This window comes from Cetorhinus maximus, chromosome 18 (assembly GCF_964194155.1).
Source record: "Cetorhinus maximus chromosome 18, sCetMax3.hap1.1, whole genome shotgun sequence".
NCBI classification, from domain to species: domain Eukaryota; kingdom Metazoa; phylum Chordata; class Chondrichthyes; order Lamniformes; family Cetorhinidae; genus Cetorhinus; species Cetorhinus maximus.
In genome coordinates, this window is record NC_135896.1 from 8,119,398 (window position 1) to 8,135,649 (window position 16,252).

General features: G+C 41.3%; 1 protein-coding gene across 6 annotated transcripts in view; it reads left to right on the forward strand.

Moving 5' to 3' along the window:
* Positions 1–4,222, forward strand: part of ston2 (stonin 2) — a 136,762-nt gene extending 132,540 nt beyond the window's left edge. For all 6 annotated transcript variants that reach the window (XM_078562045.1, XM_078562044.1, XM_078562043.1 and 3 more), the window contains 2 exons: positions 2,558–2,760; positions 3,436–4,222. In XM_078562045.1, coding sequence (XP_078418171.1) covers positions 2,558–2,760; positions 3,436–3,519 — 287 coding nt within the window. In that variant the 3' untranslated portion in view covers positions 3,520–4,222. The remainder of the gene's footprint in view (positions 1–2,557; positions 2,761–3,435) is intronic.
* The last annotated feature ends 12,030 nt before the right edge of the window (positions 4,223–16,252 follow it).

The following is a 16,252-nucleotide window of genomic DNA, read 5'->3' on the forward strand; positions in this document are numbered from 1 at the left end:
GTCTGCTCTGCATTAACAGTGTCACTGGGGATAGTGGTTGGAGTGCTATTATTGGTCTATTACACCCTGGGCTATGGGGAGTAAAAATTGAGCCAGCATTCTCACCACTGATAGATATCCTGTGAAATGCATGTATGGACATTTGAGTGAGTGCATGCTAAGGATCATCCATGCTCAAATTGCTTGCTGGCACACATTGCCTGGACTCTCTGTTGATACTCAGTGATGGTCATAGGTCTGCACTTTCAGCAGAGGAGTATTGTAAAAATATAAAAAAACACCTATGCCATACCAAGATTTTGAGCATTCTAACAACTGCAAAATGCAGAACTAGTTACAGTAATCTGAAATAAAAAATGAAGATACTGGAAATACTCAGACAGCATCTGTAGAGAAACAAAAACAGAGTTAGCATTTCAGGGTTGGAGACCTTACATCAAAAGAAATAACACAAAAGCAAAATATTCTGGATACTGGAAAACATATAAAAACTGAAAATGCTGGAAATGAAATCCAGAACTCCTGTTCTGATGAAAGGTCATTGACCCAAACAGTTAGGCTGGATTTTCACAGAATTGGGAGGGCCTTAAAAATGGCAGGCAGGACCCGGATCGGCCCCACTCCAATATCCAACACATATTTTTTGCCAGCAGGCGGGAGGGGGGATTCACACAGGAGGGAAACCTACACTCAGCAGGGCCATTTGAACTTAGTGCTGAGTTCAAATAGACCCTATTTTGGCTGTTGCAAGGGCCTTAACCTACAATGTGGAAATCATTTATGCAGTAGACATAAATGCTCTTGAAGGTGGATATGGTCTGCTTAAGTATCATGATCTGAAATCTTTTAAATCCCCTGCTGTTTAAATGTGATAAAAGTCTAGGGCTGTCAGTGAGAGTTTAAAAAAATATCCTTTGCTGGACTACTTTAATTGACAAGCCAGGATCTCATTGAAAGGCAGAGCAGTCTCAATGGTCCGAATAGCCTACTTCTGCTCCTACATCTTATGGTCTTATTCCAGTGGGAACATTTTCAAGGCAAATATTTCTTGTAAGTTTCCTCTTGTCCTTCACCTTCCTTGTCTGACATCTTGCAGGCAAGATTTTGTATGTTCAGCCAGTCTCAGATTTTTGACAATACTTGGAAGCTCCAGGTATTCCTCAATTATCTTGCCTTCTCTCCAATTTATCCTCTCTTCTGAGGCAGTATCACTGCCTCTGCTTAGCATCTCCATTTTGGGGTCCTGACCTTTGACTTGCATTTGAATATCAACAAATAGTAATTACTGTGTAATAAAAATATAATCAAATTCTAGCATAGACATAAAATATATTTTTATTACATTCTTTGAGGGAATGTATTACATCTGTTACATCTGTAATAATTAACTTCTCCTCCCTCCATCCCAAGCTAATGTACTCTTTACTCAAAGAGCTGCTACTCTGCCAGTTTGCCATTTGGCACATGGGTGCACTAAATAGACCAGAACCTGTGTAGATTGTTTCACTTTTCCAAGTACCAATGGCAGTGCCGAACCTGTTATTGCAGCTGCAATTCCAGATGACCTGGAGACCATGTGGAGCAATGATAGAACATATGTATTATTGAGATGGTAGTGGGCGCTGGCATGGGGTGGGGAAGCAGGGGATTCAGCTGTTACAATGGAGTGCATTTTATGATTCATTTAATAGGCTTTGAAAATATATTTTTCACAATGCTTTATGTATACTTGGAAATACCTAGAAATTACAACGTGGAAATAGGCCATTCAACTCAACTTGTGTTGTTGTTGTTTATTCTCCATGTAAGCAAATAATTCTAATCATATTTACCCACCCTATTCCTATATCCCTTCAACCCTTTTTCCTTCATCCACTTCTTCAATCTAATCTCTAATATTGACCATTTCTACCTCAGTCACCAACCCTGGGAGTGAATAATTCAGCCTCAACTCTGTGTGAAGAAGTTTATCTTGCTCTCTGAAATCTCTTACATTCAAGATTTTATCTATTACTCCTCATTTTTGAATCCTCAACTACTGGAAATTGTTTGCTTCTAACTATCCTGCCCCATCCAATTTCAATCCCTTCTGTCACAATGCTTCTGCGTTGTTCTATTGACAAAAGACCAAATTTTTCAAGTCTTTATATTTGTATTTCCTAATACCAGGCAATATCCTGACAAATTTATGCTGTACTCTCTCTAAAGCCTCAATACCCTTCCTACTGTATATGTAGCACAATGCTATGCACAATATTCTAAGTTAAGTTTTCTCAAGGTTTATATTGACTCATCAAAACCTCTTGGCTTTTATATTCTGTACCTCTTGAGATAAAACATACAATTCTATTAGCCTTTTTACAGCCTAATCCTAACTGATGCAGGTCACGAAGTTATGTAGTGAGTTGCCTAGTTTTATTGTGTGACTCTTTATATATGCTGATTATGTACAATTGAATGGCTTGCACTGGCATCCAGTAAAAGCTAATAGATACTGCTCTAAAAATAGTTTAAAATTTATCATGTTCGTTGTTCCAATAAAATTATGTTTCTCCAGCTTCAGGCCATCCACATTCTTTTTACTGCCACCTTGAGCTGGGATCTGACCGGGAAGTGCCTGTTAGTTTTGTCCACTGTGTGGATGTGGAATTCGACATGCCCAGTGCTTCAGCGTCCAAAGCAGCAGTTAGATCAATCGGAGTGGGCAATAAGAGTGATGTGAGAAAATGGGTTGTTTACAAAGCTCACTACAGTTATCAGGTACACTCTAGGTTATGTTCACTGTTTGGTACATTACTAATTCATTCACTGTCCTTGAACAATGAACACTTCGTACAAAAGAACTAATATCTTAAGTTACAAAAAACTCAAACTTGCATCCCCTCGCATTCAATTATGTCTCTGCGCTGCTTCTTCCATCCCAAGGTTTGTTGCTGAATTGCTCATGCTTATAAATTCCTCTGAAGGGTTCTCCATGCATAGATCATTAAAACAAATTACGAAAAAAATGCAAACGAATGGGTTTAACTCATCCCTCCAAAAAAATTTCTACCAGACCTCTGCTGTAAATTTTTCTGTGCATTCACAGGATGTGGTGTCACTGGCAAGGCCAGCATTCATTGCCCATCCCTGGTTGCCCTGTTTGATACAACTGAGTCAGTCACTTTGGAAAATTAATTGTCTTGCTTACATTTTTGAATGCTAATTTTGCATCAAATGGGAACAGTTACAAGATACATGAAATATATTCGTGAATACTTCATTTTCTCCAGAATATACTTATAGCATGCTTCATATTTCTTGGCAAAGACAAAAGCCATTATGTTAAACTTTTGTGATGGCACTTGTTGTGTAACATGATTTTATTCTGGACTAATTTTAAAAGCTGTGCTAACCTGTCACCTGCACTGATGGTCTTGTTTGAATTTTGTTCAGGTGGAAATGGAACAGAAAAAGTTTCGGGCTCCAAATGTGGATGGTATGGAAACTGATCATCCAAACGAGTGCATTCAGCAGTGAAGCCCTCCAAACTCAAGAGACAAGATAATGAACTTAGTTCTGTTAGAATGCAAATTCAACCTGTCTATGCATCAAATAGCACAATGCTGCCATTGTACAAGTTTCAAGCCCTGAAGAGAACAAAAGAGGAGTTTTGATTCCAGTATTTCATGAATTTGATTGGCACAAGATACAATGACAGAGGCTGATAGGAGCCTGGACGACAGAACATTGATCCAAAAATACATTAAAAAAAGAGTGGATTCAACCCTCCTTATATGGATTACATGTATAATACTGGTCATTTTTGCCAAATACCACATAACCTATTTAAAAAAAATTTTGTGCATACTTCGAACCTCGAGCAGAGTGGAGGGACCATGGGGAATGTAAGCCCTATTTCAGAGTAAAATTTTGGTCTTGTTGTTTCTCCCCCATTTATTTTTTCCACTTGGGGAATAAAAGAATCATGCAATAGGCCTCCTTGCTGTTCAATGCCTGTGCATCTGAGATTGAGGTTTTGCAATAGTTATTTTTTCCAGACGATTCTGAAAAGAAAATGTTTAAATTAAAGATACACTGTTTCCTTTCTTTGGTTGGCTGAGACTGCAGTTTTCAAATCGCTTTATTGTTTTTTTTAAACACGACTAAGATGCATCATCTTTGGAAAAATGCAATGTGCCTTCAACTTATTGTGAAAATTAAATGTTTTGCAGAGCTGCGAGCAAGGATGATGTGTTTTTTTATATTGCTAATGCTCTCCTTGAACTCCTCAGCATCCTGATTTCTTAGTGCGTAAATGCACTACTTGGAGTTCTGAGCCATGCAGAGTAAGAGGACGCAGCTTCAAGCCCCAGTCTGAGGTGAATTAGGTGATCTAACCTGAGGCATCACTACCGGTATAATTAGCCTCAGCATCTTTGGGTTAGCAAAAATGAAGAGCTGCCAGAGCTTGCTGCTTTGATGGAATTCACTATGAACCACTTAATATCTGGACTCTCAAAAGAAGTCTCTACTGTGGAAAACACCAACAATCAACATTTTCAGCAGGAAAAGATTGCAGAAGGACAATTTTTTTTGTTAAATCTCCATAATCTATTGCAGATGCAGTAACATCTCTTCTAGGTTTAAAATGGAGCTTTTCATCGTTCTATTAAATTTTAAACAGCAAATTGTAATCGATAGCCCAGCATTAGTACTTTAAGATGAACATTTATAGATTGCAGCATAGAGGAAGAAAAAAAAGGAGGGGGAGATAAATATGGATTTAAACTGTAAGTTGTTAGAATGCTAAGGGTGGAAGTTGTTTGTGAAAAAGGTAAAGATAATTCAAAGGCAAGAAGCAAGAAATTATAATTATATTCTCCAGAGTTTTGCAGATAGAATTTCTGTATTGGAATCAGTTTTCTCATGTAGCAGCACTCTTAGGTTAGACATTGACCACTGGGACACTTACACGCCATCATAAGATACCATGACTCAAACAATGTTGTTGAACAAATATTGGTAATGTTCACAATACAACACTCATTTATAATATTCTATATTGCAAATTTACTGAATACCACGAGACTCTCTGTTGCAATTGCTCACTGAGCTGGAGGAAGGATATCAAACCTTTGAGATAGTGCAGAGGAGATTCATTAGAATAATACCAGGAATGAGAGAGTTCAGTTATGAGGAGAGACTAGAAAAACTGGTATTGCTCTTAGAGCAGAGAAGGTTAATAGGAGATTTAAGAGAGATGTTCAAATATTAAAGAGTTTCACTAGTAAAAATTGCAAAAATATTTCTACTGGCAGGATAGTAGATGCAGAAATAATGCAGATTTAAGATAATTGGCCAAAGAACCAGAGAGGAAATTAGACCTTTTTTCCCCAGACAGTTATGATCTGGAAAAGATGGTGGAACCTAATATGATAACACTTTTCAAAGGTAAATTGAATATTCTTGTAAAGGAGAAATTTGCAGGGCTTTGAGGGGTGGGTTACTGGGACGAATTGAATAGATCTTTGAATGAGCCAGCACAGGCACATTGGGCCAACTGGCCTCCTGTGTTCTGTGACTCGGTGATATGGTGCCTTCTCACAATAGGACGTTATCAACAAAATGTTAAGTGTCTGAGACTTACAGGAAAACTTTTAACGTCGTTTGTTCATACCTTTTGATGGTTGTAGTTTGTGCATTGTGCAAGCCGTGAAGGATGTTGAGAAACCAAGGGCTTACATTTTATTTCAAAAGAAACGCTTGGACCTTTTGGGGAAAAAGCTGAAATGGTTTAAGCTAAACCATAATAATTATTTTGAGTCTTACTATTTAAACATAAGTTTGTTTATCCCTCCAAGCAGGAGAAATAAGTGGAGGTGCATTTATATAACACATTAACATTCTCCTTTTAAGTTAAGTGGCTATTCTTGGATGAGACACAATGGGTGTGCTGTATATGGTAGGAGCAGGACAAGCAAGGTAAACAAGTAAGGACTACCCTTAATTAACACATTCCTTTAGATAATATCACCACCTTCAACACCTCTTTGTCCTTTTGTCTGTGACATCTTTTGGTTATCTCTACCTATCATTGGCCCACTATCCAGCTCTCTTGTCCCAACCCCACCCCTCTTAAACCAGCTTATAATTCACCCCTTTTCTATTTTTCCTTAGTTCTGTTGAAGAGTCATGCGGACTCGAAACGTTAACTGTGCTCCCTTCCACAGATGCTGCCAGACCTGCTGAATTTTTCCAGGTATTTTTGTTTTTGTTCAGGAAATGCTCGAAGTGGACAGTGGGCTATTACCTGAAAGCAAAAGATAACCTATCATTCCAGGTGGTAATCCTTAACCAGAAGCAAAAGGAAATTTTGACCTATCTTTCTTCTTTCAAATGTGTCTTAACTACTTCGGCTTTTTTTGTTTTTATTTTGGATTTCGAACATGGCTTAGTTATCTTTTTATTATCTCCTTAGCCTGAAGTGGGGAATTTAGTTAATCCAGTCATGATTTAAATGCTCTGTATCTCACACTGCTGCACCTAGGTCCACTATACAAGGATAATGCCTTTGGAGGTTAGAAAGAGGGAATCCTTTTTTAGACTTTAGTGCCGCAGTGAAAGGAAACAAGATTAAAAGAGACAAATGTGAAGAGCAGTTATACCTAAGCAAACGAGAGTAGAATCCATTCTGAAAAAGCCCGCGCTTTCTGCTGAATATTTATTCCAGTTTGTCCTATGAGATAAACCCCATAGCTGCTTATCACTGTGAATGAAATGATTTTTCTTTAAAAGTTTTAACAGTTAAAGACGTTGAATCCTTTCAGATAAAGGAAGGATCCTGCTTTGTCTAAGCATGAGAGCTACCTAGACTTGTGGCAAAAGGCTTTCTGAAGGTATTAAAATTAATTTGCATCCCCCTTTCTGAGGAAATATTCCAACCTCCCTGATCTCATTTTGGAATTTTGTTTATTTTCTACATCCATTTTAAATTATACATTTTACTAGAACTCCTAGATATCTATCTCCAATCCTGGCCTCTTGAACATCCACGAATTCTATTGTGCAAACATTAACAGGTGTGCCTTTGACTGTCAAGGCCCTAAACTCTGGAATCCCATCCCTAATCCCCTCCACCCCTCTCTGTCTGTGTTTAAGACACCGTCAAAACCAACTTTGTCACTTGGCCTAATATCTCCTTACATGTCTCAGTTTCAAATTTTGTGTTAACACCCCTGTGAAGCATTTTGGGATGTTTAACTAATTACGTCGCTGTATGAATACAAGATGATGCTGTTTGATCACCTTAATCTTTAAAAACAGAAAAATATCAAAGCTAGGCTATCCAACGAAATATGTGCACTCATACTTTTGCACTTTTACCTGCTTAAAGTGTTTCATATTGTAACTTTCACATATAATATGGTGTTTGTATTTTTAAGTAAATGTTTGGGTTTCTAGCATTTTTTTGGCTTCAGAGTACATTCTTCACTTGAAACAGGTTTCTTCTTTAGTAGATAGTACAATGAAAACAGACTTTTTTAGAAGGACATGAGCAAATTGAAGGTCCTGTTGTGTTCAGGAAGACAAAACAACTGTCAACTTCGATTTGTGGTGTTTCTAGAGTATGTAAAAGGTAATGTATACACTTCTGGGACTATGGTCTTTGGAAGGATGCCAACTCTCATTAAGGAACAAAGATCAGTTGTTTCTGAAAAGAATGCTTCTTTCAGCCATCAGAAAATTTCTAGCAGAAGCCAACGTACATTCTTAGATAATATAGACAGAAAATTCTGGAAATACTCAGCAGGCCAGACAGCATCTGTGGAAAGAGAAAGAGTTATAGTTTCAGGCTGATGACCTTTTGTCAGACCAAGTTCTGATAAAAAGTAATCTATCAGCCTTAACTCATCATAGAATGTAATACCGAACAAGTTAATAATATGCAAAGGCCATTTATAGGCAGATCGTTTCAGGTCCTCCTTGGTTTAGTGTCAGGAGCATGAAAGGTGAGGGTTCCATCTGGAAGGGAGAAAAATCTAATATTACCTAGGGCTCAATATTTTTGACCTATGTTCAATTAAAAAGCCAGCTTTCAAATCATATTTCTTATGAACTGAAATGCATACTTATGTGCTAAATATCTGGGATGGCATTAACATAGACCAAACAATGAACGCTTCTATTGTTAGAATAACCACCTGAAATTATACAATACACTCACTGTGTGCTTTGAGAAGCCCATGCTTGTTGATGTCGGTGGAAAACCTCATCTGCTTGAGTTGTGTTGTGTAGATGCCATGTATGAGTACAGAGGCCAAGCAGTTCTCTTAAGGAACTGCCAGCGATGAAAAAGCCTCAGGTGAAAAATGAAACCATGGACTCTTATGAAGCGTTTCAATAAAGTGAGTGAGGAGAAACTGTCTCCACTAGCAGGAGGGTTGGTAACCAGTTGCAGTGGCAGCCTTCCGTTTTGTAAGATGATTGTTTGCACAGTGTTGGTCAACTCTGTGTTAAGCATCACCTGGCATGCTCAGATGCCCCACTCTGGCATGGCAGTCTCTGCCACATTTGCTGCAGAGGAACTAAGTGGGCTGAGAAGGTGCACAATTCGCTGGCCTCTGTTTTCTCTGGGCTCTCTTCTCAGTCAGCTGAACTTTTCGCTTCTGCAAAATGTAACCAGAGGATACAGATAATTGCCAAAAGAAGCAGAGTGAAGATGAGGACCTTTTTTTTAAGTAGTGACATGTGATCCAGAATGAATTGTATGAAATAAGCAGATTCAGTAGTCACTTTCAAAAGGGAATGGGGAAACTTGGAAAATTTGCAGGGCTACAAAGAGGGAATGGGGTAGTGCGCCTAATTGAATGGCTCTTTCAAAAAGTGTACAGAAGCATATGTACAGATTGGCCACCTTCCACGCTACATGTTTCTGTGAATCCTTCATTTAGCTCCAAGTAGCAGGGAAGTTTAAAAGAAAGTAAGTACAAGCTACCAGTTAGTGTTACTTTCTTTCTTGTCCCTCTTTTGATCCCTCTTTTTTGCTCTCATGTCTAAAACAGTGCAAAGGAAGGTGTCCTGACATAGCTGCTAGGCTGGGTCTGCAGCCCGTGGTGAGGGAACCAACAAGAGGGAAAAACATACATGACCTCATATGCACCAACCTGCCTGCCACAGATGCATTTTCCACGACAGTATCGGTAGGAGTGACGACCGCACAGTCGTTGTGGAGACGAAGTCCCACATTCACATTGAGGATACCCTCCATCGTGTTGTGTGACGCTACCACCGTGCTAAATGGGATAGATTTCAAACAGATCAGCAACTCAAGACAGGGCAGCCCTGAGGTGCTGTGGGCCATCAACAGCAACAAAATTGTACTCGAACACGATCTGTAACCTCATGGCCCAACTTATCCTCCACTCTACCATTACCATCAAGCCAGGCAGTCAACCCTGGTCCAATGAAGAGTGCAGGAGGGCATGCCAGGAGCAGCACCGAGCATACCTAAAAATGAGGTGTCAACCTGTTGAAGCTATAACACAGGACTACTTGCGTGCCAAACAGTATAAGCAGCAAGTCATAGAGCTAAGTGATCCCACAATCAACAGATCAGATATAAGCACTGAGATCCTGCCATATCCAGTCGTGAATGGTGATGGACAATTAAACAACTCACTGGAGGAGGAGGCACCACAAATATCCCCATCCTCAATGATGGAGGAGCCCAGCACATCAGTGCAAAAGATAAGGCACACAGGATTCACAACAATCTTCAGCCAGAAGTGCCAAGTGGATGATCCATCTAGGCCTCCTCCGGAGGTACCCAGCATCACAGATGCCAGTCTTCAGCCAATTTGATTCACTCCACGTGATATCAAGAAACGGCTGAAGGTACTGAATACTGCAAAGGCTATGGGCCCTGACAATATTCCGGCAATAGTACTGAAGACTTGTGCTCCAGAACTTGCTGCGCCCCTAGCCAAGCCGTTCCAGTACAGCTACAACACTGGCATCTACCCAGCTATGTGGAAAATTGTCCAGGTATGTCCAGTACACAAAAAGCAGGACAAATCCAACCTGGCCAATTACCACCCCATCAGTCTATATCATCAGTAAAGTAATGGAAAGGACCATCAGCAGTGCTATCAAGCGGCACTTGTTTCGCAATGACCTGCTCACTGACACCCAGTTTGGGTTCCGCCAGGGCCACTCAGCTCCTGACCTCATTACAGCCTTGGTTCAAACATGGACATAAGAGCTGAACTCCCGAGGTGAGGTGAGAGTGACTGCCCTTAATATCAAGGCCACATTTGACCGAGTGTGGCATCAAGGAGCCCCAGCAAAACTGGAGTCAATAGGAATCAGGGGGAAAACTCTCCTCAGGTTGGAGTCATACCTAACAAAGGAAGATGGTTGTGGTTGTTGGAGGTCAGTCATCTCAGCTCCAGGGCATCACTGCACGAGTTCCTCAGGGTAGTGTCCTCAGCCCAACCATTTTCAGCTGCTTCGTCAATGACCTTCCATCCAACATAAGGTCAGAAGTGGGGATTTTCGCTGATGATTGCACAATGTTCAGCACCATTCGTGACTCCTCAGATACTGAAGCAGTCCATGTCCAAATGCAGCAAGACCTGGACAATATCCAGGCTTGGGCTGACAAGTGGCAAGTAACATGCGCGCCGCACAAGTGCCAGGCAATGACCATCTCCAAGAGAGAATCAACAATCGCCCCTTGATGTTCAATGGCATTACCATCACTGAATCCCCAACTATCAACATCCTGGGGGTTACCATTGACCAGAAACTGAACTGGAATAGCCATATAAATACTGTGGCTACAGGAGCAGGTCAGAGGCTAGGAATCCTGCAATGAGTAACTCACCTCCTGACTCTCCAGAGCCTGTCCACCATCTACAAGGCACGTCAGGAGTGTGATGGAACACTCTCCACTTAGCTGAATGAGTGCAGTTCCCACAACACTCAAGAAGCTTGACACTGTCCAGGACAAAGCAGCCGCTCAATTGACACCACTTCCACAAACATTCACTCTCTCCACCACCGATGCACAGTAGCAGCAGTGTGTACCATCTACAAGATGCACTGCAGGAATTCACCAAGGCTCCCTCAACAGTGCCTTCCAAACCCATGACCACTATCATCTAGAAGGACAAGGGCAGCAGACACATGGGAGCACCACCACTTGGAAGTTCCCCTCCAGGTCACTCACCATCCTGACTTGGAAATATAATCGCTGTTCCTTCACTGTCGCTGGATCAATATCCCGGAACTCCCTTCCTAACAGCACTGTGGATGTACCTACACCACATGGACTGCAGCGGCTCAAGAAGGCAGCTCACTACTACTTTCTCAAGGGCAACCAGGGATGGGCAATAATTGCTGGCCCAGCCAGCGAATCCCACATCTTGTGAATGAGTAAAAAAAAAAAAATCTTTATGAATTAATTGAAAAGAGATTTTAAAGGTTTCAAGGTGCCCTTTCAGATGTTAAAACTATTGATCAGAACTAGCATTGAAGACACTTCTGCCATGCAGCAGTTTGTACAGACTTTGCATATCGAGTTAATGTCTTGACAAGACCCAAGTTGATTAATCTAGGATGCTCAGATAAGTAATTGAGAGTGCTATCAAGCGTCACTTATTCACAAATGGTCAGTTTGGGCTCTGCTTGGACCACCCAGCTCCAGATCTCATTACCTTGGTTCAAATATGGTCAAAAGAACTGAATAACAGAGGTAAGGTGAAAGTGGCAGCCTTTAACATCAATGCAACATTTGATTGAGTGTGGCAACAAGGAGCCCCAGTAAAATTGAAGTCAATGGGAATTGGGAAGAAAAGGCCAAGCTGGTTGGAGTCATACGTAGCACAAAGGAAGATGGCTGCTGTAGGCCAATCACTTCAGTCCCAGGACATCATTGCAGGGCTTCCTCGGGGTAGTGTCCTAAGCCTAACCATCTTCAACTGCTTCATTAATGACTATCCTTCCATCATGCTGTCAGAGGGATGAGACACATCTTGGCGAACCAAAGCACTTCTTGACAACCATTTACAGGGAACATTGATGGCAGCCTAGACACATGCTTAGATAGCTGCTCAGTTTGGCTACCAACTGGTAACAGTTCAGCTGTTCCATCATTTGAAAATGCTGAGTATTTGAAATTGTATGGCACTGGGCAGCATTTTCCCACAGACTTTAGGACCCTGCCATCAGGATCAGGGTCCTGAGACTGCACTAGCTGGGAGCCAGATTGGGGTGGCTCAGGGCTGAACAATACGAGGACCACAGACAATTTTATTTATTCTTTCATGGGATGTGGGCGTCGCTGGCAAGGCCAGCATTTGTTGCCCATCCCTAATTGCTCTTGAACTGAGTGGCCTGCTAGGCCATTTCTGAGAACAGTTAAAATTCAACTACATTGTTGTAGGTCTGGAGTTGCGTGTAGGCCAGGCCAGGCAAGGATGGCAGATTTACTTAAAGGGCATTAGTGAACCCGATGGGTTTAAACAACAATTAGTGAAAGTTATATTGTCATCATTACTAAGACTAGCTTTCAATTCCAGATTTAATTAATTGAATTTAAATTCCACCAGCTGCCATGGTGGGATTTGAACCCATGCCCCAGAGCATTAGATTACTAGTCCTTTGACATTACCACTACACCCACCATCTTCCCCCAGAATATCGGCAGATTAGTTTGGCAAAATTATACATTTAATTTTTGTGCCAACCTCCAGAAGTGAAAAATCTGTTAATTATTGTAATTGCAAAGATTAAATGCAGCCAATTAATGTGTTTTACTAAACATGACAAGTTATGAATTAGCCAAAGTGTACACAAAGAGCATTATTGCACTGGGGCAAGATAGACTGTTCAAACTGTCTACCCATCCTTTCAAAGCCCATCTTTTGTAATCAATTTTCCTTTTTTTTTCATGAGAGCAACATTTGTGTCTCAAGTTTTGCATCCTGCGATGAATTAGCATTATCCAGGAATTCCAACCTTGTTGACACGCTCTCAATGCCACATTGGACATGCAACTTACTCAACAGCCCTTTGTTCGTACAGAGATGTGCCATCATTCTATAATGGCCCTGCGGAGACTCGGTGTTATTGCAGTACCAGTACAAACTCTTTCGAGTTATCAACAGTCACAACTCTTTCGAGTACAATCACAGTTCTTGGTTTTCCGGGAGTGGGACATGAACCCACAACCCTCTGATTCAAAGGCGAGGGTGCTATGAACTGAGCCACAGCTGACACCTCCCAGTACAAAGTGTCAAAGTCCCTTTCAACATTTTATTCCCCTTTTCCAGTCAGCTGATGAAGTAGGAGATTTAGAAGGTTGTCTGTTTATCAATGCCACTAATGGCTGAGAATATCAGCAGTACTTACCCACAAAACTAACTTCTCTCATCATAAATGATTGGATAAATTGTTTTATAATTCTGCTTTATCTGTAATGATTTAAAATATTACAGATGGAAAGCAAAGCATTTTTCCAAGATGTTTACATATGAACACTGATTTTTTTTGGGGGGAATTTCATTCCTGGGATGTGGATTTGCTGGCAAGGCGACATTACCCATCCCTACGTTGCCCTGGGAGAAGATGATATATCTGAATAGCTTGCTAGGCCACTTCAGAGGGAGGTTTAGAGTCAATCGTGTGGGGTTAGAGTCACGTATAGGCCAAACCAGGTAAGGACTCAGGTTTCCTTCCCTAAAGGACATTAGTTGGCTTTTTATGACAAGCTGACAGCTTTATGATCACTTCTACAGAGACCAGCTTTTCACTTCCTGATTTTCTGAACTGCATATTCTCAAACTTCAAGGCCTCTTCTGGATGGGAAATGAGAAAGACAGTGTGCATGATGTTGCTTGTCCCTTATAATCACTGTCTGAGACTCTTGATGCTGAAATCAACTCATGGCATCACAAAAACTGCAACTGTTATGTCCAAGCTGAGTAAGAGCTAGTTTCCTCATTGCTTCACTCGTTTCCCATCATCCTGTTCTTACAGGTATTTACTATCATTGAGTGCTAGTCTCCGGAGGCAGAGCCCACAGTGTCAACACTGCAACAAAACAGGCACCAGAATTGCTACCAATCTGGGAGCCACTTTTACAGTTATCCAGCAACTGAGTGCTCACACAGACTTCTTCACTGTGTCAGTATTCCCACTGGGTTGGAGAAGCTGGGAATTGACCTGGCTAAGGTCACTCCAGCTCATCTCATGGCAACATTCAATGATAATAGATGAGTACAATACTCTAGAGAAACCTCGTAGGTTGGATTCATCCAAGGGCACCTGTAGGTGAAGGCACTTAAGGGTGGTCAGCTGTTTCTTAGTTGCTAGTTCTTGCCTCCAAGCCAGAAGGTTGTTCCTTCAAGCCCCATGCTCGAGACTTGAACACAAAATCTAACCTGATGCTCCAGTGCAGTACTGAGGGAGTGCTGCACTGTCGGGGGTGCTTCTTTCAGATGAGATGTTAAACTGAGGCCTGTATGACCTCTCAGGTCAATATGAAAGATCTCATGGCATTTTTTTCAAAAAAGACCAGTGTTGTTCTCCCCGGCGCACTGGCCAAGATTTACCCCTCAACCAACATCACTAAAAAGCAAATTATTTTGTCATTAATCTCATTGCTGTTTGTGGGAGTTTGCTGTGTGCAAATTGGCTGCTGCGTTTCCTGCATTACAACAGTGACTGCACTTCAAAAGTGCTTCATTAGCTGGAAAACACATTGGAAGGACCTGAGGTTGTGATAGGTGGTATATCTTTCTTTGTATTCCAATAGAGTCTGAGAATTAAGGGATACTCAGGCTAATTGTTGACCCAATTACTACTCTGTTGGTTGTGATCAGAAAACTAATCAAAGACCAGGGATTCACCGGGGACTTTCTTGGTATTGTATCTTACTCAGTTCCACAGTGGGCATTGTAGCTACCAGATGAACCATCCAGCTAACTGATAGAATAACTGGAACATGGAGCTACTGAACTACTTTGATAAATCATCAGTTTTAATAACTGTAAGAAACCATCACAAATTTAATATCAGGAGAGACTGAACAAATTGGGGCTCTTATATCCGGAAAAGAGATCAATAAGCAGTGACCTGATAGAGGGCTTTAAAATTATGAAGAGATTTGATAGGGTAGACAAAGAGAAGGTGTTCCCCTTGAGGGGCACAGCCCACAACCAAGGACTATAAATCTAAGATAGTCACTAAAACATTGAAGAAGATATTCAAGAGAAGCATTTTTAAGCATAGAGTGGTGCACATGAGGAACTCTCTACCACAAGGGGGAGTTGAGGTGGATAGTAAACTGTAGATACATTTAAGGGGAAGCTGGAAAGGGATAGAAGAATATTCTGATGGGGTGGGGTGAGATGAAGTAATGTGTAAGGAGGCTTGTGTGGAGCATAAACTCTGGCATAAGCCAATTGAGCTGAATGGTCTGTTTCTGTGCAATAACTCCTATGATATTCTATGGGACAATTAAGTAAGAGTCACATGATATCCTTTTATTAGTGTGTCTACACTTCCCTCTTCTGCCAGATAATGCTACTGAAAGTCCTTGGTGATAAATGGATAAACTGTCAAGCAGTTGATGCTCAAAATAGAGGCCCTGAAAATCAACAGAGCATCAAATTTCAGTCTGAGTGCGGAGACCCTGGGTGATTGACTTTGCCCAAGTTTGTCCAGTCCAGAGGAGGTCTTTGATTTGGATGGCAACGGCAGGCTGATATGGTGTCCCTTGGCAATGTGCAGCTAAAAGGTTTGGTTCAAGGGACTGGTTCAGGCCAGGGCATCAGTTCTCCCACAAAGACCTTCCTGCAATGCCCATGGCAGCCCCCATTCAAAATGGGTCCAAAGTTTAAAGACAAATTATTCATAAAAATTTCCAGACTTTTTGATCAGAGTGCCTGAGTCATCATCCCAGCCAGATTGCCAACTGTCTTTGGTTGTATTCCAGGAGGTTTCATCACATGACCTTCTCTGACTGCCCACCCAGTCAAATGAACTTTCTGCCCCTCCCCCAATAATTTTTTGATAACTAATAAACAGAGGTTTTCCAGGAGAATAAAACAATGCCCCTATGGCTCTTCTCCCAGAGTTGCTTGCAACCAATGTCCAGGTTATCATTGTCCTGGAGGATTGGTAACACTAATGCCCAGGTGCAGTCAAAAATAGGCCAGGACCCTTTGAGGGCTAACGTTCTCCATCTTGCCTTGCCTGCTCTCCT